Genomic DNA, 27,555 nt, shown 5'->3' with positions numbered 1-27,555 from the left:
AATGCACATAGAGCAGAGTCCAGGAGAAACCAAGCGCGAGTTTCCAGTTGTCTTCTCCTAGTGGAGTTACACAGAGATGCACTTGATTCTCCTATCACTGTGTGACAACTCGTACAAAAATTGCCAACCAGAGAAGTTCTTCCAGGCCTTTGTGTCCAGAATTTTTATTGGGGGACATCAGTCTTGTAGGCGTGGAATGCACACATGACTAACCTTAGCTACTCAGTCTCCAGCCCCTCCAGAGGTCAAAGTGATACAGGATGGCGCAGGACCCCAGGTGAGGGAACAAAAAGGGCATTCACCATAAATCACATTGTTAGCATTAATTATCTGGTGTGGCCCAATATCTCAAGATGTGTAAAGAGAGTTATCAGGCAGGATGTTCCAAGGGCTCAAAGATATTTCTCAGGAGCCAGTCAAGGGCCAGTCCTTTCTTTGGAGTGTACAGGGTTTGAGCACCCCAGGTCGTCTGAGTCAACCCTTTACTGCACAATAGCTTAGAGACTTCAGAAGCAAGGATCAACAAGACTTTGGGGAAATGGCTGAGGAGTGTGCTGATGTGGGTGGATGCAACCAGAGGCTCTCCTGGAAGTAAAGGGTAAATGTACCCTAAAAGTGCAAAGCATTCCTCACTGGAAGATATCCATGTATAGGTAATTGCAAGTTTCTTTAACAACTAATTTGAATTCATAGGTGTTTGTTATTGGCCAGTCTCTGAGTAGTTGAAATTCTTATATGGTTCAGATTAAATGAATGGAAAAAGAACTAGGCTATTTTCTGTGTGCCTGTGGTAAGATATTTTAAAAGGCTGCTTGGTTTTTATGTAAACCTCTTAGCATTTCTGTAGACCTCTTATTCGTACTAATTACCAAGGAAGGCTGGCTAATCCTGTGGAACTTGGTCCTATCAGGACCAATTGGTAAGTAGGTTGCCTATAAGTACTTTGTAATCTCTCTCCCAAAGAGATTTTGCCACTTTTGCCCATAGTTTTCTTGCCTAGGAAAGTTGTTTATCTAAAAACAATGGTTGAATTAAACAGTTGCTCATGGCAAAGATACATTTAACATTCATTCATAAAATGAGAACACCTTTCAAATTGAACATGATTTTCAGAGAAGAGTTAGTTTTCCAGGACTGTAGCCCTTTTCTAAGCAATAATAGGACAATTTTGTGTGGCAGCCCAATGTCTGTAGGGTCGCTTGCCCCAACTTAATTAAAGGAAACTGTAGGTGTAGGTCTGGTGGTATCTCTGTCTCTTCTTATTTAGTTAATTTTTTTTTTCTTGTGGTTTATCATCTATTATTCTATCCCTGGAGGAGAACTGCCATTTTGGACTTGGTCTCTGCTCTTCTCTCCTTGCTTCCACAGCTACAGAATGCCCTGTGTGGAACTGGCTGTCTCATCTTAAGATTGACCCTTGGTATATGCTGTCCAGCTCTCTGTCCTGCTCTGGCTGTTTTTCATGACAGCATCTTTGATGTAGACCTTTGTCTTTGACCTCTTGGTCTGTTCCTGCAGAGAGCCTGCTATATTATGTTAACAAATCTGAATCTTAAGATAACTTAAAATTACCATTCGGCTAGTGGAATACATTTTTTGTTTTATATTTTTTGATCTACTTTTATTTTCATAGTTTCCAGCCATGTGGGTGGTATTTAAATAGGACACTTTTGGCATTTGAGTTGAATTTACGTTTATACAGTGAACTGACAGATGAAACCTTGTATTCATGGTTAAAAAACAAAACCAAACTAACCGTAGCACCCTCCATCTAGAAACCCTCATTAGTCAAGTATTTTTGAACTTTAAGTTTATTGTGATTTTTCAGAGGTGTTTTAGTAGCTTAAGATTTTTCATCTTACCTATCACCTTTAATTTCTCAAATGCTTTTACATGTTTTTCTTCTTTGCCCCCTATAATCTAAAACATTGCTAAAATTACATTCTTACCTATTTAGGGTATATAGAATAAAAGACTTAATATTATATACAGTGCCCAGTACTTTATTTTCTTTATTACTATCATTAACATCTCACACATGCCTTCTAAGATTTCATATACCCAAATATGTTTTGCAGAAGATTCAAGCAGAGCCGGTATATCTTATGTATTACAATTGAGGTACCACTCAACCCCCAGCCACACATTGATCTCTTGTATCTTGCTCTATTTTTTCCCATTACCTTTATCACCTTCTGTAACGTACTGTATGATTTTTACATCTTTATTTTATTTGTGATCTCTCTTACCCACTAGAATGTAATTTCTATGCAGGCAGAGATTTTGGGTCTGTTTTATTTACTGATGTCTTCCCATGACCTGGCACAGGCCTGGCACTTGGCAAGTATTCATTGAATATTTGTTAAATTAATGAATAAATAAACCCTCACTAAACACACTCTCTTACCTGTATCTTGACTCGCATACTTTTTTATTTTTATAATTCCATAATTGAGGCTTTAAGGTTCTTTTATTTTCCTTTTGCTTTCCATTGTATGTGTGTTTCTTTATCAACTAAGTTCAATTTTTTTCCCAAAATGTGTTATTATATTAGGTTGCCCAATTTGAGTCTTATCTCACCACTCACCTTCTTCACTTTATATTCTTACTTTGTTTAAAATATGAAAAAATGAGGGCTGGAAACTTTCTGATTCTATATTTGTATGAATTTCTTTGCATATTATCATTGCTCTACTAAACCTTACTTTATGTGGTAGCAGTATTCTGAGACTCTTACATGCCCTTAAGAACCTTAAAGTTAACGCCACTTGGCAAAATAGTCTTCAGACTTTATAATTATTATTATTATTTTTTTTGTGAGGAAGATCAGCCCTGAGCTAACATCCATGCTAATCCTCCTCTTTTTTGCTGAGGAAGACTGGCTCTGAGCTAACATCTATTGCCAATCCTCCTCCTTTTTTTTTTCCCCCCCAAAGCCCCAGTAGATAGTTGTATGTCATAGCTGCAAATCCTTGTAGTTGCTGTATGTGGGACGTGGCCTCAGCATGGCCGGAGAAGCGGTGCGTTGGTGCGCGCCCAGGATCCGAACCGGGGCTGCCAGTAGTGGAGCGCGTGCAACTTAACTGCTAAGCCATGGGGCCGACCCAGACTTTATAATTATTAAATACATTAAAACTTGTTCAATATTTTTATTTTACAATGATACATTTTAGGAATCTATTTAATGTTAAAGTAAAATTCTAAATAATGCTGTAAGAAATTAAGTACATGCATAATTTTAATATTTTATCCTCTGAATTTAGGTACAAGTTATGGAAGAGAAATTAAAAGCAGCTAATATTCAAACCAGTGAATCAGAGACGAGGTTGTATAAAAAGTGTCAAGATCTGGAGACCCTAATACAGGAAAAAGATGACATCATTCAAAACCTGGAGCTGCAACTTGAAGAGCAGGTTAGGAAGAGTTTGATCATCAAAGAGTTCTAAATATGTGCATTTATTTATTCATAATCGCAAAGATTAAGAAGAGAGAGCCTAAATTTCTTTTTTTGTTTTATAATTTTATTTTATTTATTTTTCCCCCAAAGCCCCAGTAGATAGTTGTATGTCATAGTTGCACATCCTTCTAGTTGCTGTGTGTGGGACGCGGCCTCAGCATGGCCGGAGAAGTGGTGTGTCAGTGTGCGCCCGGGATCCGGACCGGGGCCGCCAGTAGCGGAACGCACACTTAACCGCTAAGCCACGGGGCCGGCCCAGAGAGCCTAAATTTCTAAGTTTTGGTCAGAAATCTTCCTTATTTGGTCAACCCATAGGATCACATCACATTTATTGGTGAAAGGTGCAAGTAAAATGGCATTCACTTTAAATCTGGGGTAAGTCCAAGGCAGGATCTAAAACCTTTTGGATGCGACAGTGCTCCTTAAGTTGAAAACCCTTGGTTGTCAGCAGGCATTTATGTCTGTGAAATGTTTGAAACAAATCTTTGCTTTAGATTGTTAGGGTGTTGGAAATGTTTATGGAACATTATATTTTAAATATATGTTTAATGCTAATCCTTGTGCTTAGAAATGGGTACACTGTTCTTAAACCACTTTATTGAGATCAAGTATAGTATTTAGTTTATTTAAAAATTTTATTAGGGAAAAATTGCATTAGGATTATTTGTTTAAATGATCAGTTAACATCATTTAAATATGACCACTATAATATTGTTAAGTATGTTTAATTGTTGTTTATTAGTTGTTTTGTTTGTTTGTTGCTAAGGAAGATTCACCCTGAGCTAATATCTGTTGCCAATCTTCCTCTTTTTGTTTGAGGAAGATTTGCCCTGAGCTAGCATATGTGCCAATCTTCCTCTATTTAGTATGTGGGTCACCACCACAGCATGGCCACCAGCCGGTGGTGTAGGTCCGTACCCAGGAATCGAACCCAGCCTGCCAAAGCGGAGCGTGGTGAACTTAACCACTAGGCCACAGGGCTGGCCCCACATTTTCAGTAGTTTTGTGACCATAAGCAGATATAAAGTTGGCACATGTGAGCTAGAGTTTCTCGATCTTTATTTTTTCTGGATCTTTTAAAACTAGTGTTTGAGAGGAAAACAAGCCATGCCCCTGAGGAGGTTCTGATTCTCCTCTCCCTAACCTGGTTGACACCTATTCTACTTACTGTTCTAAACCCTAGACCGTTTCCAGAAAAATTTATTTTGTTGATAAATTCAGTGGATTGATTTCAGTTTATAATCTTTCAGAGAAAGAATAGCAGTTGCTAAAACTAGAAATATTTGCATATGCTTTTATGGTTTATCATTGTATCTGCTGGACAATTGTTCTCATTTTTTGGTAATTGTTCTATTTGGTAATTTGAAGGCAGATGTATTAACTTGGAAACAAGTTTTAATGGATTTTCCTTTTATATTTATGACGTGACATTTCCAGACCATTGAGCTTGTGTTTGAACTAAACAAACTGCTAATGTTATTTCAGAAACAAATAAGGATACAAGAAGCTAAAATAATAGAAGAGAAAGCAGCTAAGATCAAAGAATGGGTAACAGTTAAGTTAAATGAGGTATTTATTGCTATGTTTTGCCTTTTCTTTACCTTTTACTTCTTTTGAATAGATAAGTCATCAGAGTATCTGATCATTCTGGGTGAAGCAAAATTCTGATCAGTTGGTGGTGCTGCTGTCTTTTGGTAAATGTGAGATAGGTAGCTTTCGTTTTAATGTTCAATGCATTTCTAAAATTAAAAATATTGATAGACTCGTAATCAGTGTAAGTAGCCTCATTCTAATTAGTTGATTTTAGTTCTAATTAATTTTAAATAATTATAGAACATATGTGTATAGTCATAAAATTAATGTATTCAGTATCTGAGAAGTATACATTATTTAGTTTATATGGCAGATTAAATGCTGAAATAATTTGGTTTAAAATAATTTTATAGTGGAAAAGGCATAGGGGTGAAAAACATTTAAAACTCTTAGTTCTGGAAAAATGAATGTTGAAGCCATAAATCTCTAGGTTGATAATCTATACTGATAGATTTCACCTGGTATTTGCTTATCATTTCTTTTGTATTTTGCTTATGTGTAATTAGATATTAACATTTTCTAAGTATTATAGTTTACTAGTACATTTTATAAATGTTATCCCTGTGTAAAAGAAAACTATTATGTTCTTTTAGCTGGAATTGGAGAATCAGAATCTCCGTTTGATCAACCAAAACCAAACAGAAGAGATAAGAACAATACAGTCAAAACTACAAGGTATTAGTGCTTTGCCTGAGATAGCTTACTGGGATTTATTTGGCAGTATAGAATTTTACTATTGAGCACTTGAAATATGACTAGCGCAACTAAGGAACTGAATTTTACATTTTATTTAATTTGAATTGATTTAACTTTAAATAGCCACATGTCCATATTAGACAGCACAGCTAGGCAGTAGCGAATAACCCAAAGAGGGTAATACTAATTTGAACTTTTAATTTCAGATACGTTTGCTTAAAAAAAAAATGTCATGTTATTTTCTATTTTCACTTTGTATCATGGGGATCAACAGTGATTGAAATTCTTACGCCTGAATATTTTGAGCAGAATTTTATAATATGAATAAATCCTTTGCATTTCCAATGCTTAGGGTTACCTTCTTTCTTTTCAACTTCAAAGCCTAAGGGATGAGTGGTAGAGTTGGAGATAGAAATTTACTTGGTATGCTATTCTGGTGCTAGCCACTCAATTGCATATTGGGCTGAAGAGGTGAATAAGGAGGGTGGATGTGTAGCTCATGCTTATTAAAGCCTAGTATAGTGCTTTTCAAACTTTTATTTAGCGACAGAACCCTTTTTAAAACAATGATTTTTCTGTAGAATCTCAAGAGATAAAACAGGTATGGGCAGTTTTACCTGGTTGATGGGTCCAGAGTTCTGCAGACTGGGCCTCATTCGTGCCTCTTCTTGCACCCTCTGCAACATTTTCCACAAAGCCCTGGGGTTTAGCAGAATGCATTGGAAAAGTACAGGCATGGTAGAAGGAGCATGGGCTTTGAAGTCAACGTTAATGCCCTACAATTTAGTAGCTGTGTTATCTCTAGATTTTTTTTTTACATTAGTAAAATGGTGATTGTATTAGTGCCTTACTGGTTTCATGGGACATTATTGATTATAGGACATATGAAAGCATTTTGTCTACTGCATGTTAATACTTATGCCATCATTTTATAGAAGGAAAAAACTCCTCTGTTTTCCTTCTCCTCTCAATGCTTCTGACACCAGATGTGTGGGAGTTTTTCCCACACCAAGCAATTCTCCAATTCTCAGCGGACACAGACTGGGTGTCCTACAAATTTAACTCAATTCTGACATTATTTACTTGGAGTTAGCGTCTTCAGATCCCACAGGTTAAGAGCTCAGTCCCACAAAACTACCCCTTCCCTTCAGACACAATCACAAGCACGGTTTGACATCCCTGCTTCTGCCCAACTGGCTATAAATTGGAGGTTCCCATGACTCTCTCCTCAGGTTCAATAATTTGTTAGGCCCACAGAACTCAGGCAAACAGTGTACTTACTAAATTACCAGTTTATTACAAAGGATATAACTTCAGATAGAAGAGATGCATAGAGCAAGATATGCGAGAAGGGGCTCAGAGCTTCTATGCCCTCACCAATTGCACTACCCTCCCAGCCCTTCCACATGTTCATCAACCTGGAAGCTCTCTGAACCCCATGCTTTTGGGTTTTTATGGAGGTTTCACTGTATAGGCATGATTGATTGATCAAATCGTTGGCCATCATTGATTAATTCAACCTCCAGTCCCTCTCCCCTCCCCCTGAGATCAGAGGTAGGGAGTAGCAGCTGAGGTTGAAATTTCCAGCCCTCTGGTCACTTGGTTGGTTCTCCTGGCAACCAGCCTTCATCCTGAGGCTATCTAGGGGCTTTCCAAAAATCATCTCATTAACTTACACTCAGATGTGGTTGAAAGGGCTTGTTATGAAAACAAAAGACGCTTTTATTGCTCTTACTTAGGAAATTCCAAGGGTTTTAGAGCTATTTGCCAGGAACCATGAATGAAGACCAAAATATATTTCTTATATCACACATTTCCTCTACCTATATGTTGAAAAATAGATGTTGCCATAGTTGATTCGGAATTCCATATTTAGAACTGAAGTTTCAGGTCTTTGTGATGTTCACCCTCATTGAAATAGATTGGATGTACTAAGCCCACTCTCAAAAGGCTGATACTTCTCTGATACTCTTAGTTGGCAATTCTAGTCTTCGTTGACAGCCTCTTAGGTCTTGTAGACTAAGGGGTATTGATCCTTGAAACCTAGGCTTGGACTAGAGAAGAATAGATATAGACTTAAAAAATATATATGCATATATGTGATTATTAAAATATTATGAATTAGTTCTGTGAGAAATGATCAGTTGTAGATATTAAAAGATATATTTGAAGGAGTACACTATAGAAAGATGTTTTTCTTATACTCAGTTATCAGTTGCTATTTAACTTAACCCTTTGCTCTCCCAGAGTTAAGAATTTAATTTCCTTGGAAACGTTTTTTTACTATCACTGGAATCTCCATGCTTTGATCTTACAAGCAGCAATGTTGCAAGTCCTAGAAGATGAATTAAACCCATGATTAGGTGCTTGAGTAATCACTCCACTAGCTTTCTAAATTCTCTATCTTGAAACTGCCCCCTCCCTTTTTTCTCTAAAGAAGTGATTAAGGCCCCCCATATTGTGGTCCCCATAGACCAAGCCCCTTCATCTGCATTCTTAGGAGAAGCACATTGAAAACTAAGATAAGCAAAAGTTAATACAGTGATCATGTGATATTTGCCCCAATGATGATCTAAATTTCCTTTGGTTGTCTTGGCAACCAGGACCTCAGTTTCTTTTTCCTCACCGTTAGTAGCATTACTTCACAATCAAATTTTACCAGTACTTGACTGGTATTTACCAATATTTGACTTTTCAAGAAACTATCACTCTCTAGTTGTTTGTAATCTGGTTTTTTTGTTTGTGTTTTTGTTTGAGAACTAACTACTTTTAAAGGGATTAGATGTTTTTCTCTCTGCAGTTAAAGAATATTTTGAATCCAAAATATGTAAACGGATTTTAAACATCGGCATGTGATGCTAGACACTGAGGGTTCCATGTTACTGTACATAAACAAAGGTGAACTTGAGGCTTTTTTCTGATATGTGTAAGGAATGATTTTTCTCAGTTTTTATATGCTTTGTTTCTATGTGTAACAAACTGTTATGAAACATTCAAATCTTGATTTTGATTAATGATCTTGCAGAAGTCCAAGGGAAGAAGTTGTCCACTGTCCCCACACCGAAGCTTTCGGAAGGCCAGCGCCTAAGCAGTTTGACCTTTGAGTGCTTTTTATCCCGAGCAAGGAGTCCTCCTCAAATAGTGAAGTCTGAGGAGATGAGCAAGATATCATCTAAAGAAGCTGAGTTCACTGAAGGAAAAGACATAGAAGGTATTTATGGACCAGAGGAATTCACTTTGACATTTTTTAAAAAGGAAAAATCATTTACTGAGATTAATCCAAATGTAGTTTAATTTTCCTTATTTTTTTCTTGACCACTTGATGTTTTATGAGAATATTTCTAAAGAGCAATACAGCATTTAACTTTGTGTATCTAGTTATCTTGTGTGTTTTTTGAGAGTCTTTGCTGATGATGCATGGGAGAAATTGATTTTCCCCTTGATACTTTTCCTGCGGTAGGTAGCAGTGATATTTAAAATTAAAAAGCTTACAGTTGTACCTACAAGGTATTTGTTTTAACTGAGTTTCAAATTAGAACTATGAACTTTCTAGTCATTGCTTATTTAAAATATAAAAATATTACCTAATATGGAATATGAAATTAAGTGTGATGTAGCAAACTTACAAAGAAAAAGAACACCAGGGGACAAGTTAGTAACTGCTTCGATTTTCCCTGTATAGCTTCAGAGAGGAAAATATTTGCCTAGGTGTTTAAACCTTGGACCTGAGTGCAGATTTCTACCCTTCTTTTAGTCTTAAAAGTCCCTCTTGCTTTTGCTTTGTTGTGCGGCTGCTGGTTAGGCCACCTGCAGTATGACTTTTCCCAAGTATTTTAGAGAGGCTTGACTTTGCATCTTTATTTTCAGATCCTGCTTCCTTCCTTCAAAGGAGAAAAATTATAGCTCTAAAAGCTATGTCTATGCTTTGTTATGAAATTCTGAAAACTACATAATGTTTTTCCAGTGAAAAGGCTCCTCTGCTACTTGCTTTTATGCCATTACTTGCATTTTTTTTTTCTTTTTTGAGAAATCATTTTAATTTCCTTCTCATTTTCTAGTAGTCCAGTATGGCTCAGAAAACTGAGGCTGCCTGTCTTGCAGCTCTTGCTCATTTGTAAATTTAACAAACTGCCTGACACCAAATTGTAGAGTATATTTGTTCAGCCTTTATTTCCTTAATTAGGAAGGCCATATCTGTGTTTTCAGGTTTTCAAAGTTTCTTTTGTACTCTTCAATCCAGACTTTTAGTTCACTGTATGAAGCCAATCGTTCATTCTATTAATTATGTTATAATCAAAAATAAGCCATATCCAAAGACATTTTTAAAGAGTGTTATTCTTATTATAAAAACACATTTTGTGGTTACGATTAAACCAAAAGTAGAGTGAGGAAAGCTTTCCTCTGTTTATGTTTTCTTCATGGTTTTGCATATTTGATGTATTCAAGCTTGGGAACAAAGTTTGGTTTTTAAACTATAGCTTTATATTCATTATATAACTATACTTGAATTTATTTATGATAATTTTGAAATTTAATTGAAAGAGGGTTATTTTCTTTGGTTCTAAAATAGAATTAATGGTGTTCATTTTTTTAGTGGCTGCTTTCTTTGGTAGTCAGCGTTGCCCTATTTCACATTTTACTTCTTGTATTATCTCTCCTTAGACTATTGTCAGGTTTTTTCCCCCAATGTGTTTCTTTGTAAAAAGCAGTTTAATTTTGATATTATTCTATTGAAGTGTTAGGGCTCCATGTTTTATAGAAAGCTTAGTTTTCAAACTTGGGTTTAAAAAAGATGTACAACTAGAAAAGGATAATGTAAATTAACTTTATTCATATGAAAATTCCAGTTTTTACAATGTAGTTATGTAAAGCTAAATGTACAGAAAGATTATATTATTAAAGGCAACATGCCAATATGATACATGTCTTTCTAGAAATGGAAATTCCAGAAAAGTCTGTTGATAACCAAATTCAAGAAAACAGCCGAGGTCCGAGAACATTGCATCAAACCCCTTGTGTCTCAGAACAGAATCGGAAAGCCAGAGCAAGCTTTGTAACGGATGGCGGCATATCCCAGAATTCTGGGGCTGCCGTGAGTGACTGGAGTTCCGATGAGGAAGACGGGAGCAAAGGAAGGTCCAAGTCCAGGTACACGTCCACCCTTTCCAGTCACACGTCAGAGGAAGGGGTCCAGTGTAGCAGAATGGGCAGTGAGACGTATCTGACAGCGTCTGATGACAGCAGTTCTATATTTGAAGAAGAGACTTTTGGCATAAAGAGACCAGAACACAAGAAGCTGTATTCTTGGCAACAGGAGGCGCAGTGGAAAGCTCAGAATTGTCCTCTTGGAAAGGGAAGTTCTGAATCAAGTAAAAAGGAGCATGATAGTTCCTCAGATGAACTGAATAAAAAATTTCAGTCTCAGAGACTGGATTATTCTTCTTCATCGAGTGAGGCCAACACCCCTAGCCCTATTTTGACCCCAGCTTTGACTCCAAAGCATCCTAACTCACTGCCTGGAAAAGGAGCACAATTAGCACCTTCATCAAACCTGCCACCCCCAAAGTTAAGGATTCCTAATGTTTTCAGTATAAGTGTAGCTCTAGCCAAAAGACACTTGAGCCAGCCGCAGTTAAGTTCCGATAGGATGTTTGGTACAAACAGAAATGCTATAAGCATGATACGACCACTGAAACCTCAGGAAACAGACCTTGACCTAGTTGATGGTGACAGTACAGAAATTTTAGAGAATATGGACACTAGTTGTGATGATGGACTGTTTCCCTATGACTCCCTGGAATCCCCGTGTTCAGACGACCAGGAAACGTGTGACTCAGCAAAGAAGGTGGCGTGCGGCAAACCTCCAACTCCTCCGCTGCACCGTTTTCCCTCTTGGGTAAATTATATTGCTGTGTGCAACGCATGCACGCTCGTTTTTTCTTGACGCTGGTTTTCAGGTTTTACTTTCTTCTTTTCCTGTTTCTTTTCAAATCCAGCTTTGTTCTGACAATTCCCGGTTTCCAGAAAACAATTTTCCCTTCTCTTTCTCACTGAGTTCTGAATCAATTGAGATATAAGACAAAGATAAGACAGCTGGGAGATCAAAATATTACCTTTATTATTGATAAAACTGATTTTAGAGAATTGGTGGGCAAATGAGCTTTCCGATGCTGTACTGAACCTCAGAATTAGCTTGATTTATTCACGCATTCCCAGGTAGCACTGGACCACCACAGGCTTACTCTGGGGAGGCCCTGCCCCTCTAGAATTTACAATCTGGTGAAAGAACAAATGGTTGTTTCCCTCAGGCAGCTACTTCTCAAGAGAAAGGAGAGAGAAAGTTGCTGAGCTCTGCACGTTCAGTTTCTCCTTCTAAGTTTACCAATCACCTCAAGCCACTCCTCCTCCTTGGGGAGGGGAAAGTGAATCACTGGAGAGAGATCAGGAGTGTTCAGTTACTGGCGCTCCCTCCACATGGAAGGAAACATCAGGGGTGGGACAGAAGGGTTCCTCCTAACCGTGTAATACTTTTGTGTGAATTCTGGACTAAGACACCTAACTCCTATTGGTCATTGTTTTTTTAACTTAATCATTTACTTGACTGGCCTTAAGAGAAATTTATTTTACTCTTCATGAGCTCATAAATCCATTGCTTTAACCAAAAGCATCTTCCTATATATCTAGAATAGATTGAAATTTCTTCCATTGAAACATTAACCATTAATACAATAATTAACCCATCAATTGTGTGATTCTTCCTAGGAATTGCTAGATTAAAAAAAAATTCTTCCTATATTTGAAACAAAGTGAAATCATCTGTCTTGTAAATTTTAGTTTTCTTTTACATATTGAGGTAATTTAACCTTTGGCCTCCAGAGAAACATCTGAGTTGCAGGATTTTTTGGTTTTTGGAGTCATGTTCTGTTATTATTATTTTTTATTTAGTGACCAGTGCAATTTTAAGTAAATTAAGGCAACTGTGTTTTCCTAGTATAAATTCAGACCTTGAGATGTATCTGCTCTTATTTACTTTCAAAAGAACATTTCATTGCACGTGAAACCATCTGTAGTTTATTACGAAATTCTGAATAGCATTAAAAAAGTGGCCATTATTGGCATGTGAATCTCTGGAATTTCAATTATGTTGCCCTTTAGGCAGTGAGCAGTATGAAATTTTGCTTCTTTTATTATGTTGAGATTTTCAGAGATTGAAGTTAGGCTTTCAAGTTTGTTTTATTTGGCAAACGCTTTTTACTACTTTTTTGACTCTCTCTCTCTTCTTGTCTTCTGAAGCTATTCAGTCCTGAAAAAGTAGTATTGCTTTTCAGAAGCCTTCTAGCAGGCTGGCCAAGTTTGAGGTTTTATTTCTGTTTGTTAGGTATTTTCAGGATTCAAGGAAAAGAGATGTATTCTAGTTACCTCAATTTATGAGAGTTTATTTTAAGGATTTTGAAGAGTTTATTTTAAGGCATAGCTCATCCTTGTTGAACTGGAATATTATTCAAAATACAATAGTCACTCTAGTGGGACAACATGTGATGATACAGCAGCACCTCTGACAGTCAGCTCCTTAAGAACAGGTGAGCCCCTTGCTCCTTGTCCAGTGGCTCAGCTTGTCCTCTCTGTCTACACTGCCTCTCTGCTTCTCTCACTACTGCTAACTACTCTTCTCTACTCGCTCACGGCCTCTAACACCTCACATCTCCTGCTTACTGCCTTATTCTCATATGTCTTTCTGTTCTTTCCACTTTGCTGTTTATCTTTCTGTGTGTGTCTCACAATCACACTCTCAGAGAAACTGCCTCCGATTCATTCAGTCAGCCACTCTTCAATCTAAAGTGTCTCAGGTAGTTAGAATCTCATGCCCGTTATCTCACAGGCCATTGGCTAGCACAGACCTGAAGAGGACTGCCTTAGTTTCCCTCTATGCCCTGGTCCAGACAACTGTGTCCAGGTTAGAGGCATTACAGAGTTCAGGACATGGTGATCTGTGCATTAGGAACGACCTGGAGTCCCTTTTCTCACAGGGGGCCAAGCTAATAGCCTGTCCAGTATCCATTGCAGAGGTCTCTCTCAGAAAAGAAGAGAAAGCAAAATAACCTACTTTTGAAACAAGATAATATTTTAAATTCCATTGCAATTCTAAAATTCATTTATTATTTGACCTCAAGTACTTCTTCTACTTCATTGAAATGTGCATTGACATATTCTTTCTTTCTTCTTTAACTTTATTCTAGAATGGTAGAATATTAAAGGTAATATTTATGTATAGTCAATGATTATGAATGGTTTCTGGCTTCATGTTACAGCCATTCAAAGTTTTCCCTTTTTTTCCTTTAACCATGTTCTAGAATGGTAGAATATTAAAGGTAGTGTTTTTGTATTGTCAGTGATTGTGAATAGGCTTTCTCTTACTCTTTTCCTATCTCTTCAAAAGAATTTAAAATACCAAGCAAAAATTTGGGAACAAAGATAAATAATGGAGTGACTAATGGATGGAAAAAATTTCTGCAGTGCTATTCACGGTGGCATATTTTAGTTGGCGCTGATGACAATTTTATCATAATGCTGTACTCTGGTGAATATTAAATGAAGAACAAATGAAAAACATGTGTATTGAAAGTAATCATTTCTTTGCTTTAAATATCCAGTTTAAATTTCTCTTTTACATTAGGAAAGCAGAATTTATGCTGTAGCCAAATCAGGCATTCGAATGTCTGAGGCCTTCAATATGGAGAATGTTAATAAAAGTAAGTGATTTTGCATGCTACAACATGGATGAACCTTGAGGACATTATGCTAAGTGAAATAAGCAGTCACAGAAAGACAAATATTGTATGATTGCACTTATATGAGGTATCTAAAGTAGTCAAATTCATAGAAACAGAAAGTAGAGTGGTAGTTACTAGGGACTGGGGGGAGGGGGAATGGGGAGTTGTTGCTTAATGAGTATAGAGTTTCAAATTTGCAAGATAAAAAAGTTCTGGAGATCTGATTCACAACAATGTGAATATACTTAATACTAACTGAACTATACACTTAAAAATAGTTAAGATGGTAAATTGTATATGTGTTTTTTACTACAATAAAAAAAATTTTTTTAAATAGGTGATTTTGTATTGCTGTTTCACTAGCCAAAAACTTCCTAAATGTCTAAAGTCATTGGAATATATAGAATTATGCAAACTTTCAGAAAATGATTTCTAAGGTTGCTGATTTATATTTTAAAATTGAGATTCGTGTTACTCAGTGCAGGGGCACATACATGATCAGCTCTCATATAGAGAGAACCTCATTATGTTTTTGCGTGAAAGAGGCTAAAGCGAAGAACCTGTAGGGTTTAAGCTGTTTACAATTGTAAAAATATTGGTTTCTATGTCCTCTCTTTCCAGAGTTTAAAACACATTCCTCCTCTCTTTTTTCTTCAAAAAATTATTATAGAAGCAATGCATGTCCATTATAAAAAATAAAACCCAATGACAGAAAACTGTCTGGAATAAAAAGAGGACTTTTCCTATGGTTCCTTCTGCCAGCTCCCTCCCTATCCTAATCCAAGTCTTAGAGGTAACTGTTGATGTTCTATTCCTTTTCAGCTATATTCCGTTCTTGCCACCCAGGAAATATATTCTAACCTTTCAACATGAGCTTCACTGATAAAGGCTTAAGAATCGTGATGTTTTAACACCTTCTCAGTAATAGGGCTATGAATAATCAGAGTGTATCTTCAAAGGGTACTACTCACTGACTCAGTCGGCAGGTGTTTATACTCATTTCTGCCCAGCCTGAGCTGATGGAGATGCCAAAGAAATAAAAGCTATGATCCTTGTTCTCAAGGAGCTTACAGTCTAGTAGGGGAACTAGCACACAGGAGGAAAGAATGAACCATGTAAGAGAGTGTATAATTAAACCTGTAAATGCCATCATTCTTAAAGGATACTGTATAATGAATAATCATGTGTACTAATCCAATTTCTGTTTAATTGGAAATTTTGCTCATTCGCATTCATAAGAAATAGACCTAAGTGCTAGTTAGAAGGTTTTTAAAAAAAAATCATTTTTTCTGTTTCAGATTCTGTTGCAATGCTTTCCTATACCACATCAGGACTTTATACATCTCTGATATACAAGAATATGACAACCCCAGTGTATACAACTTTGAAAGGGGTAACTCATCATTGTTACTGTTAAAACATGTGGTTCTCTTCATGATGGATCAAGAAAACTGTTTATTCAAGCCCCAGGCCCCCTTCTTGACATTTTACACTGACTCTCCCTTTCTAGGAGTTTTAAAAGTTCACACTAATATATCATAAAAAGAGAAGAAATAGAAAGATCTGGAGAAGATATTTATTCTTATCAGAGTATTAGAGGTCTGAGTCCATTTTTATTATGTCCCATGTGATTCTCCATCCCCTCCCTGGCTGTTAATTGTTTAAAAGAAACATATTATTAATGACGTAATGAAAACTCCTAATTTGGAAAGATCTTTGTATCACTGCCTGGGTTCCTCTCCCTTGACTGAAGTACCTAATTAAAATAAGTATTGTCAGATATCAAGAGCCTTATGTTTTTAGGAATCTTTTATAATTGACAAATGAATTAGAATTAGAATTTGGAATATAACATGACTTTGATGATCAAAAAGTATATTCTTGTATTCCTTTAAAAAAAATCTTATTCCATGACTTCTCCGGGTAATACATTCTGTACCTAAAGAGAGGGGTGACTTTAGAGATGGACACAGGGGGCTGATTTGCTTTTCTTTAGAAGGCGACTCAAATAAGCAGCAGCCCGTTCCTGGATGACTCCTCTGGGTCCGAGGAAGAAGATAGTTCCAGATCCAGCTCCCGGACTTCGGAGTCAGACACGCGGAGTCGGAGTGGGCCGGGCAGCCCCAGAGCCATGAAACGAGGTGAAGGAAAGTCTCAGGCGTACAAGACACCTCCAAATAATTCAGAATATTTAGTGGGAATTTTATTTTCATAATAAGATTAAAAAAAAAATCAAAGTACTTGCTTCAAACCATAGTGAGAAGAGAATTAGCCTCGGACTAAGATGCTTATGTTCTAGTCCTAATTCTCTTCATGATTTCAGACGAGCACGTGGCATTTTTTTTTTTTAACCGTATCTTGTCTGTAAGAGAGAGGTCGCTTTATTATCGTAATAAAGTGAGATAATTGGCCAAAATGAAGTTTCTCTTTTATAATTAATGTGTGGCATTTTGGATAATTTATGAGATAAACTTATTTCAGCTAAATTTGTTACACTGCTAAATGGCAGAAAATATACCTAGAAATTTGGTGGTTAATCTGATAGTAAGATGGGAAGCAAGAAAAGCTTTACTTTGGGCATGTCTATGATTTTTAGTGGATTTTGAAGAAATTTTTGGCATAGGTAGAGGTTACAGATAGATATAATCACACTAAATGACATCTGTATTTTACAAAAGCCTTTAATGCAGCATGGTCTGTCTGTTGGTTTTCAAACCATGTTCCATGGAACCCTTAGGTGCTGCCCAACCCCTCAGCTTCAACTGGAGCTGCTCTGCTTTCATACGTTTAATATTTTGGGCTTCCACTGCTCTCTTTACTCCTACCTTGGCCCCCTGAAAGCCAGAATCAGGTTACATCACACTTGTGCTCAAAGCACTGCAAGGACTCATAATGGCTATAAGGTGTTACATGATTATTTTATGTCTTTGATCTCATCTCCTTTCTCCTCCCTCACTTGGCTCTAGCCACACTGACTCTCTTGCTGTTTCTCGAACACGCTAGGCATGCTTTTATTTCTGGACCTTTGTACTGGTTGTTTCCCTACCTGGTTTCTTCTCCCCGATGTCTATATGGCTGACTCCAGCACCTCCTTCAGTGCTTTGCTCAAGCACTGCCTTCTCATGAGATCTACGCTGACCACACCATTCAGGTTGCAGTCCTTTGCCTTCTCCAACTGCTGGCTCTTTTTATTCCCTTTAGTCTGCTCAATGTCTTCTTTTTCCATAGCACTTACTGCCTATTTTGTCTGTCTCCCCCAACTAGAATCTATGCTCCATGAAGGCAGAAAATTTTCTGTTTTGTTGTCTGCTCTCTCCCTAGCACTGGGCATAGTGCCTAGCACACTGGCCCTGGGGAGCCTGAGATTTGCACTCCAGCATTGCCCCTGCCTAGCTGTTTGACTGTGGACAAATCCTGGAATCCTTAGTCTCCTTAGAGACTGAGGGCATTGACTAGAATGATCTCTGAGGTCCCCTATAGATTTAAATTTCTGTTATTCTGTGAAAAGTAAAGATATGACTATTATCATAACTGTTACTTGTCTTAGTCAAATAAGAATAGTGATATAGTGACATCGTCCTAATATGTCCCTTAAATGTTAATAAACACTTTAAGAAATTGCCAGATACTGTAATGAATAATGACCTAAGTTGTTGATTTTATTTAATATATTCAAAATCTCCAGTTATAGTGACCCTCCCAAATGTGGCTTGCAGCTTGCAAATATTTTCTAAAAAGGCAAGTGAATTATTGTGAAAATGTTCCCTTGAGTTTTACTTTATGGATGCTGGCAGATGAAATAGTCTGTTTATATCTTTAAATCTTATTGCTTTCTTTTATGAAAGATTTTTAAAATCTATAAACTAGTAGCATTGGACTTATATGGAAAATACTACTGAAATTGTGGAGTTTTTTTAATGTGAATTACTTTAAAAATGATTAGAAAAATTAAGTGGTTTAAATGTGATTATGCAAATCTTGATAAATTAAGGTTAAACATTTGTTTGCCTATATATCAATATGTAAATACACATATTTTTAATCCTTAATAAAAGATACATTATTAGGCTATTGGATACATTTTATATATGTAAAAATAGCTGTGCTTGTAATCATATTAAAATAGTATTTATGTTCCTTTGACTTCTTGGAGATTTACATGATAGTCCTTACCCTTTAGTTCTGTTTTCTGCTTTAAAAGTTCTTCATGCCAAATGCATGAGAAGGAATCTAGTCTAGGCAGGGTTATGGTTTAGGAATAGCTATATTGCTTAGGAGAACTCACTGCTGGCATTTGGACCACCCAATTATTAACTATTGACTTGATTTATTTCTTTATTGTTCTAGGTGTGTCTCTGTCTTCTGTGGCTTCTGAAAGTGATTATGCTATTCCCCCAGATGCTTACTCCACAGACACAGAGTACTCACAGCCAGAGCAGAAGCTCCCTAAAACTTGCTCGTCTTCCAGTGATAACGGGAAAAATGTAAACACTGATGCAGGTTTTTCTTTTTAGACATTAATGAATCTGTTAGTTTGAGCCTGCAAAAGGAAACTTAAATATTTCTTAACATTTCTTTTTAATTAGGAACCACTGGAAAAATCCGGCTATTTATTAAAAATGAGTGGTAAAGTCAAAACTTGGAAGCGGAGATGGTTTGTTCTTAAAGGTGGTGAATTACTTTACTACAAATCTCCGGTGAGTGGAAAGCGCTTGCTATTTAGAACTGAATTCCTCAAACTATAAATCAGACTCCTGACTGATTTTCTTCCCTGTAATGCAATTAATTATACAAAGCATTTCTTATTATTACTATCACAGGTAATCACTTTACCTTTGGTTTTCTTCCTTTCATACAGAGTGATGTAATTAGAAAACCCCAGGGTCATATTGAACTTAGTGCAACTTGCAGTATTTTAAGAGGAGATAACAAACAAACAGTTCAGGTACTTTTTAATTTTTTTTTTACTTTTTTGTATCACACAAAACTGATTTCTCAATTATCCAAGCTAATGGAGAGGAGATTGGTTGATTCAATGTTTCTTTATTCACTTTGTGGTCAGTTGGATGCCTCAAAAATGTGTGAAACCCCAGGACTTCTTAGTTAAAACTATAATAGAACCTAAGTTTGTATTGAGTAATTTCCCACTACACTTTCTTTGCCCTTTATCCCTTGTACTGTTCTTTCCCTATACCTCATCTCCCAGCTATTCTCAGCTGGCAAACTATCTGTCTGTTTTAGGGAAGGGTTATCTGATAAATGAATTCCCAATAACATGTTAGTAATTTCATGTACTATTAAATTCAGGAGAGTTTGCATTTTAATACAGAACCAGAAAATGGCAGGTCTTCTATGAACTTCAGATGCTGTAACACACAAGGGGAAAGATACTGGTGAGCAGAAGGGCTGTCTTAGGTTCCACCAAGTCCCACATAGAGGTAGCTGTTCACCATTTCACCCACACCTGAGGCCGGTCTTGCCAGAAACCTGTTAAATTTAAAACGCAGGCTGTTGAGATAGTTTGGTATATGTGATTGACATTCAGACACTTTATTTCTGCAATGGCTTTAATAATTGTTATTTTCTTATCTTGCTCCTTTGGAGGCATGGCATACAACATTTATCAGAAAGGTACGTTATCAATGTTTCCAGTGGATTATACCTGAGAACTCCCCAAAAATGTAGAAAGGAGAATCAGGGAAAGCTTCCTCTTGGAGCATGGCAGATAAGAATCATTTGTAAGCTTCTGAAATATTTGGAAAATTTGAAATATGGTTAATTTGAGACTGAAAAATTGTAAGTTCATAATATCTGTTCACATGTTAGTTCCAAGAATTTCTCTTCTTATATGCAAGATCTTCTTATTTTATTTATAATTGATTTCTTCCTTTCTATAACAAATAACTCCTCTTTATTTGCTAAAAATCTGTTATTTTTATTACAGTCTGTAGTCATTCTGCTCCTCATTTCAACAACCAGGAGCCTGTAGCACATTTAAGGCAGAAAAGGAAAACATGATGAGTAAACAAGATAAAAAAATCATGACCCGAAAGGTTAATACTATGGAAAGTTTAAAGTAAACTGAAGTGCAAAAAATGCATTTCCACAAAAAGTTAATTATTGTAATTCTTACAAAGTGGTTAAAATATGCTAAATTATTTACGGAGTTATTTATTTAGAACCCAGAATTCAAGGTTTAGCATGTTTGTTTCCATGTTAAGTAGTGACATCTGAAGAATAGACAAGGAAATGCTAATAATCCTAAATCTTTAGAGTTTCCTTTCCTATCTCTTTCTCATCCCATTTTAGTTGACCACTGAAAAACACACATACTATCTGACTGCAGATTCTCCCAATATATTGGAGGAATGGATTAAAGTGTTACAGAATGTTCTTCGAGTACAAGCTGCCAACCCCCTTTTCCTGCAGCTTGAGGGCAAACCAGCTGTGAAGGGATTGCTCACTAAGGTAGGAACTAATTTATGTACAAGGCAGTGTCTCAGGCAATTAGAGAATTGGCCCCACTGATCATGAAATGTGGGCGTCAGAAAATATGTATGTTGAATATTTATGTTATCTTGGGGTGGGGAAGGGTGTTTTAAGTATGATACCAAAGATAAAAACCACTAAGATGAAAAATGACAAATTTGACTACTATGCATAAAAATGTAAGTGTTCTTTACTGTCAAAAATTCTCTAAGCAGAATTTTTTTTTTTTAAAGATTTTATTTATTTATTTCCCCCCCCCCAAAGCCCCAGTAGATAGTTGTATGTCATAGCTGCACATCCTTCCAGTTGCTGTATGTGGGACGCGGCCCCAGCATGGCCGGAGAAGCGGTGCGCGCCGGGGATCCGAACCCGGGCTGCCAGCAGCGGAGCGTGTGCACTTAACCGCTAAGCCATGGGGCCGGCCCTCTAAGCAGAATTTTTAAAAGACAAATGAAAAGCTGTGAAAAGGTATTTGAAACAAGTGAAAAACAAGCTTTTTCTAGTTAGTAAGTAAAGGATAAATACCCGTGGGGGAAAGAAACAAAGGACGCAATGGGAGAGAAGTAGAGCTGATAGAGATAAGAAGATAGACAAATGATCAATAAGCATATGGAAAAATGTTTTACTATCACTAATAATTTTCTTAAAGAGCACAACTTGAAATAATACATATTTTTAAAAATCTGGTCAAAAGGAGGACTTTTTTTAAAATCATGAAATACAGTATTGACACAAATTAAGAAATCTTGGGCCGGCCCCATGGCTTAGCGGTTAAGTTCGCGTGCTCCGCTACTGGCGGCCAGGGTTCGGATCCTGGGCGCGCACCAATACTGCTTCTCCAGCCATGCTGAGGCCGCGTCCCACATACAGCAACTAGAAGGATGTGCAACTATGACATACAACTATCTACTAGGGCTTTGGGGAAAAAAAAAAGGAGGAGGATTGGCAATAGATGTTAGCTCAGAGCCGGTCTTCCTCAGCAAAAAGAGGAGGATTAGCATGGATGTTAGCTCAGGGCTGATCTTTCTCACAAAAAAAAAAAAAAATCTGCTAGTGACAGTATTACTCTAGAAGGCAATTTGGCAGTGTCTTAGCCAAAGTGTTTACTCTTTATATATTTCATTAAATATTTTTGGATGAACAAATGAGTGAATGAATATTAAATGTTTTAAAAATATATATACATACACTTTGATCCAGCAATCTCAGCCCAAGAAATTTATGCTTAGACAATGGTCTTAATTTCCAAAAGATTTAAGTATAAGGATGTCCATCACAGCGTGGCTTATTTTTTTCCCCTACTTTTAAAAAATGAGATATAATTAACATGTACTGAAATGCAGATCTTACGTGTAGAGTTTGATGAGTTGTGACAGATATTTACTGTCACGCTATCAAGATATAGAATATTACATTATCCCAGAAAGATTACTTGCATGGCATGGTTTATAACGGAGAAAAGTTGGAATTAACTTAGATGTAGAGTAGGGGATAGCTTAAATAAATATTTATATAATCAGATAATGCTTTACTTGCAGTCATTTTAAATGTTGTAAAAGAATATTTAATTTTATAGAAATATGTTATGATGTATTGCTGAGTGATAAAATAAGTAGAGTGCAGTATTAAATTATCCCATTTTTGTTAAACATATTCATAGAAAGATGTCTGAGTGGGAAATATACAAAGTTATATTGGTTATCTCTATGTGATTTTATTTTATTTTATTTATTTATTTTTTAAATTTTTTGTTTATTGCAGTAACATTGGTTTATAACATTGTAAAAATTTCAGGTGTACATCATTATGCTTCTATTTCTGCATAGATTACATCATGTTCACCACCAAAATACTAATTACAACCCGTATGTGATTTTATTTTATTTTTGCTTAGTTCTGTTTTCTAACTTTTTTAGAATAAGTATTGATTTGTGCTAAGATAAATATTATTTTTAAATTTTAAAAAGTTCAAATGGTCACTTTTAGAAAATTACAATAAAATGTTTACACACAAAATATTACACATAAAAATAAGCTCTACATAATCATTCATCACGCATGTCCTTTGTTTATGTAAGAGGTGAAAAATTTAGATGTCAATGAGCTATGCCACCCTGTAATTTATACTTAACGTTAATGTGGGAATACAGGTGGGTGTTCTTCAGTAATATTGACAAAGACTGACCAGCTATTCTAAAAGTAAGAGAAAAAACTTGACCAATACATTCAACAAAGAGATGCACTGTGTTTTTCTTCCAAAATATTACGTTACCATGAAAATGTTTCTTCAGTTACTGATGGGTTAGAGAACTCCCTGGTATTGTGCAAATATGTATTTTCCAGTGAACACAGTGCTACTTTAAATCACATTCTTACTATAATTCGTAATAACTAGTTGTACTCCTATTTCAAAGATCATGTATATCAAACCCTTAGACTTGAATGTGATCTCATGGCTAAGGGTTTGTTACTTCTCCTATAATTAGTTTTTTTGTTTGTTTGCTTGTTTTTAATTTATTGCCCTGGCTTGTCAATTTCTGCTCCTGTTACATTTCTGCTATTCCCTGCTTCCCATTTCACAATTGCATCTTAAAGAGTAAGCTGATGTGATTATCAGATGACTAAACCGTTAGAGTTTATAGACAGGATGCTAATTAGGTTTCCTTCCTACCATTTGTGAAGGCTTGTCCACCCCCGTATTTTCACCCTCACAGCCTTATAAGAGAAAAACTTCCCTCAGTTATTCTGAGTGACTTGTTCTGAGCCCACCTTCAGGCTACAATTTGAGATACTATAGAACGGTATTTGAATACTTAGGAGGGGAGGAGGCTTTTTCAAGTTGTCACATTGTTATTATTAAGTACAGAAATATGTAGGTAGATATTAAGAACCTGACTAATTTGGTTCTGGATATTCACTCTTGCAACTTTTCTTTTAATGCTTCGGAAGGACATTTTCTGTATAAAAATTCATTTATTTTAAAAACAAAAATTTGTTGAGCAGTTACCACATGCCAGCCAATGGGCTGAGGGATATGAAGATGAATAGGCCGCTGTCCCATCCCTCAGAGAGCCTCATATGTATTGGGGAAGCGACATAAGCATATTTATAATGATATGTATAAATACCTTATTGACATGCACAGCAAGGTCACAGAGAAACTTCATTTAGACTGTGGGATCAGGAACAACTTCTCAGGGAAGATTTACCTGTGCTGAGTCTTCAGGGAGGAGAAGGAATTAGTTACACCAAATGGAAATGGGCAGGGGAGGTATCTCAGGTTAGGAGACAGCATGAACAAAGGCACAGTATCTCAAAGCGGTGCCACCCATGCTAAGAGCAAGGCTTTTGGAGAAAAGACTGGAGGGACTCCATCTTAGAGGGTTTTTTTTTTTTGTCTTGTTAAGGACTTTGTTCTGCATCCTGAAGGTGATATGGAACCCTTCAGGGTTTGTAACAGGGGCGTGGATATATTCATGTTGTTAACAGATTACTCTGCTGAGAGGAAGATGAATTTGTGGGAGGCAAGCTGGAGGTTCTAAGAACGGTTAGTGGAAGTGCTTCTCTTGAAGAGGATGAGGCTCTGACCTGGTCGTAGGGAAAGAGAGCAGAGGGTGAATTTAAATGATGGTAGGAGGTAAAATCTTCAGTTGGATTGATTGAATTCAGGGTTAGGAATTGGGAGAGAGAAGGATGGCTGGGTAAAAGATGGTCCCAGATAATAAGAGCTCAGGAAAGAGGAGCAGTTTTAGGATAATTAAAAGGTAATTTTGGAACTTGTCAATTTTTAGAGTTTGTGAAGAAGTTCAGCAGGCAGTGACAATACCAGTCTACATCAGAGAGGGCTAAATTGGAGAGAAGGATTTGGGGAATTGTTGACATACATGTGATAGTTAAATCCATGACAGAGAGAGAAATCACCCAGGAAAATGCATAGGGTGGGAAGAGCAGGGGACTGTTAATGGAACACGGGGGTTTCCAAAATTTGAGGGCACATAAAGGATGTATGAAGAGACCCTGGAAAGTAAGTCATAGAGGCCCAGGAGTGGAACGTTTGACAAGGGAATGAACAGCAGTGTCAGGTGTGGTAGAGTGCTCAGTGCGTTGAAGAGTAGAGGGGAGATGAGTAAGTGCAATATTTGAGTTTGAAGGACTGTCTACATTTCTGGCACATGAGAAAGAATAAAGCTGGAAGGGAACATGGTGTCAGGGGAGGCATTTTTTAGGATAGGAAAGGCATACCTTGAGTTGATGAATTGAGGAGAAGAAGCCAGGAGAGAGGAGAAGTGGAAGATGAAGAACAAAGTCCAGAAGAAGTGGGTGGGCGGGCATGGTGGGAAGGCACAGGGGAAGGGCTGCGCTGGTAGAAAGGTGAGGAAAGATGAATCTCTAAGTTTGGGGGGCGTTGAGTGAGATCACGTCTAATGTCCAATGTTGTCTTGATGAAGATTACTCCATCAAAGTTATTTCCTGAGAGTGGGGGAAAGGATTGAGAATAATCAGGAAAGGAAAATATACCCAAGAACAAATAGAAGGATTGATAAGTGTTACTAAGGGCCTGCCTGACTTTAGTGATTTGAGTTCACGTTGGTTATTTTTCTCTAACATCTTCAGATGCCCAGAAATAGGAGCAGAGAGTTACATTGTAGTGATGGCATTTTTTCTAACATTTTATGAGGTAAATTTTGAAATATGCAGGGAAGTCGAAAGAATATTTTACAGTGAACTCCCATATTCCCACCACCTAGATTCTACAATTAACATTTTGCTTGCTTTATACATATTTATCAAGGTCATGGTTTAAAATCAATGTTTTATTATGGGCATTTTCAAATACATGGGAAAGCAGAAGGAATAATAGGATGAACCCTCATATATTCATCACCCAGTTTTCAACAATTATTAACTATGGCTAATGTTATTTCTTAAAACCTCCCATAACCTTCTCTCTCTTCCCACACTCTCCACTGAATTACTTAAAAGCAAGTGGAGATGAAGTTGTGTTGAGTGGATTTGTTAGAAGCATAGGAATGAGACATAATTACAGGCCTTGGAGCAAGAGTTATTTTGTGATCAAACATGGGATCCAAGGTTGGTGGAGAAGGAAGAGAGGCCAGGAGGGAACTGATAAACTGGAATAAATTGGAAGGATCAGGGGACTTAAAGTTTTGAAGGAGGTCAAAGAATAGGAACGGTGTGAGTAAGGAGAGAGGGAACTGAGAGGAGGTTGAAATCAGAGAGTAAAATGTAAATTTCAGAAGTGGAGCAGTTCTCAATGAAAAAAAGAGACTAGGTGTGGGGGAGAGGGTGGATGGCAAAAATGAAGGGATAGTGGGGCTGGCCCGGTGGCTTAGCGGTTAAGTACGCGTGCTCCGCTACTGGCAGCTCGGGTTTGGATCCCGGGAGTGCACCAATGCACTGCTTGTCCAGCTGTGCTGAGGCGGCGTCCCACATACAGCAACTAGAAAGATGTGCAACTATGACATACAGCTATCTACTGGGGCTTTGGGGAGAAAAAAGGGAAAAAGAGGAGGAGGATTGGCAATGGATGTTAGCTCAGGGCCGGTCTTCCTCAGCAAAAAGAGCAGGATTGGCATGGATGGTTAGCTCAGGGCTGATCTTCCTCACAAAAAAAAAAAAAAAATGAAGGGATAGCAAAGGTTATTGGAAATCAAGAGAGCAAGGAGCTGTGAGTTAAGGATGTAGAGAGGCAGTGTAGCAAAAAGGCCAGGGCAAGAGCTTAGGAGCCAGACCGTATGGGCACAAATCCTGGCTCTGACACTTGCCACTTGTGTGACCTTGAAGAGGTTACTTACAGGCTCTGGGCCTCAGAGTCCTCATCTGTAAAGTGGGGATAAGAATAGTGCCAACCTCACAGGGTGTTGGGAGGATTAAATGAATTATGTAAGCATGTAATGTGCTTTAGAACAGTGCCTGGCACATCATATACACTCCAAAAATACTAGCTATTATTATCACAAGAGTTTCACCTAGATATTGAAGTCAGCAAGGCTGGTGGCAGGATCTGTGGTGAAGGCTACAGGCATGAGAGTAGAGGCGAGGCGAGAAGAGCCTGGGAGCTTGTTTTGTGTGATGACAAAGGTTAATCGGCATACGGCATGCTGTTTGTCCTGAGAGTTTCAAACAGACCTGATATGAAGTGCCTTTGTTACAGATGCAAAGTAAAAAAATCATCTTTCGGTTATTTAGTTCGCCAAAGCCTTGAGGTTTGAGATTGCCTTTAAATCTTCATGAGGATTCTTCTAGTATAATTTGTTTTATTATGAGTTTTTCAGAATAAAGTCAGAGTTGTAAGAAATCCTAATATAATCAGATTTGCATATAAAGATACTCTGTTTTTAAAATACAGCTTTTACAGTGAATTGGAAAAGGTCTTCGTTAATTTGTAGTTCTTCAAAGGCACTATTGTTCTATTTTAAAGATAAATCATTTCAAAAGGATACTCTCTCTAGCCAGAGGCATTATGCCCTGGTTTTGGTGAGACTCCTTTCTGGAGTTCATTTAAAAGAAGAGGCAAAAAAAAAACAG

At 37.1% G+C, this 27,555-nt stretch overlaps 1 protein-coding gene across 7 annotated transcripts in view; it reads left to right on the top strand.

The window, feature by feature from the left end:
• Window positions 1–27,555, top strand: part of PLEKHH2 (pleckstrin homology, MyTH4 and FERM domain containing H2) — a 106,587-nt gene that overhangs the window by 32,076 nt on the left and 46,956 nt on the right. For 5 of the 7 annotated variants that reach the window (XM_058551337.1, XM_058551334.1, XM_058551338.1 and 2 more), the window contains 13 exons: window positions 3,264–3,413; window positions 4,943–5,026; window positions 5,644–5,725; window positions 8,772–8,957; window positions 10,681–11,642; window positions 14,421–14,496; window positions 15,816–15,910; window positions 16,514–16,658; window positions 18,865–19,001; window positions 19,104–19,214; window positions 19,376–19,462; window positions 20,122–20,148; window positions 20,827–20,985. In XM_058551337.1, coding sequence (XP_058407320.1) covers window positions 3,264–3,413; window positions 4,943–5,026; window positions 5,644–5,725; window positions 8,772–8,957; window positions 10,681–11,642; window positions 14,421–14,496; window positions 15,816–15,910; window positions 16,514–16,658; window positions 18,865–19,001; window positions 19,104–19,214; window positions 19,376–19,462; window positions 20,122–20,148; window positions 20,827–20,985 — 2,301 coding nt within the window. The remainder of the gene's footprint in view (window positions 1–3,263; window positions 3,414–4,942; window positions 5,027–5,643; window positions 5,726–8,771; window positions 8,958–10,680; window positions 11,643–14,420; window positions 14,497–15,815; window positions 15,911–16,513; window positions 16,659–18,864; window positions 19,002–19,103; window positions 19,215–19,375; window positions 19,463–20,121; window positions 20,149–20,826; window positions 20,986–27,555) is intronic. The other 2 variants (XM_058551335.1, XM_058551336.1) reach the window with 2 other exon arrangements.

The sequence above is a fragment of the Diceros bicornis genome, chromosome 12, assembly GCF_020826845.1.
Source record: "Diceros bicornis minor isolate mBicDic1 chromosome 12, mDicBic1.mat.cur, whole genome shotgun sequence".
Taxonomy (NCBI): Eukaryota; Metazoa; Chordata; class Mammalia; order Perissodactyla; family Rhinocerotidae; genus Diceros; species Diceros bicornis.
Note: the sequence above shows the minus strand (reverse complement) of the source record. Positions and strands in the feature narration are given on the sequence as shown.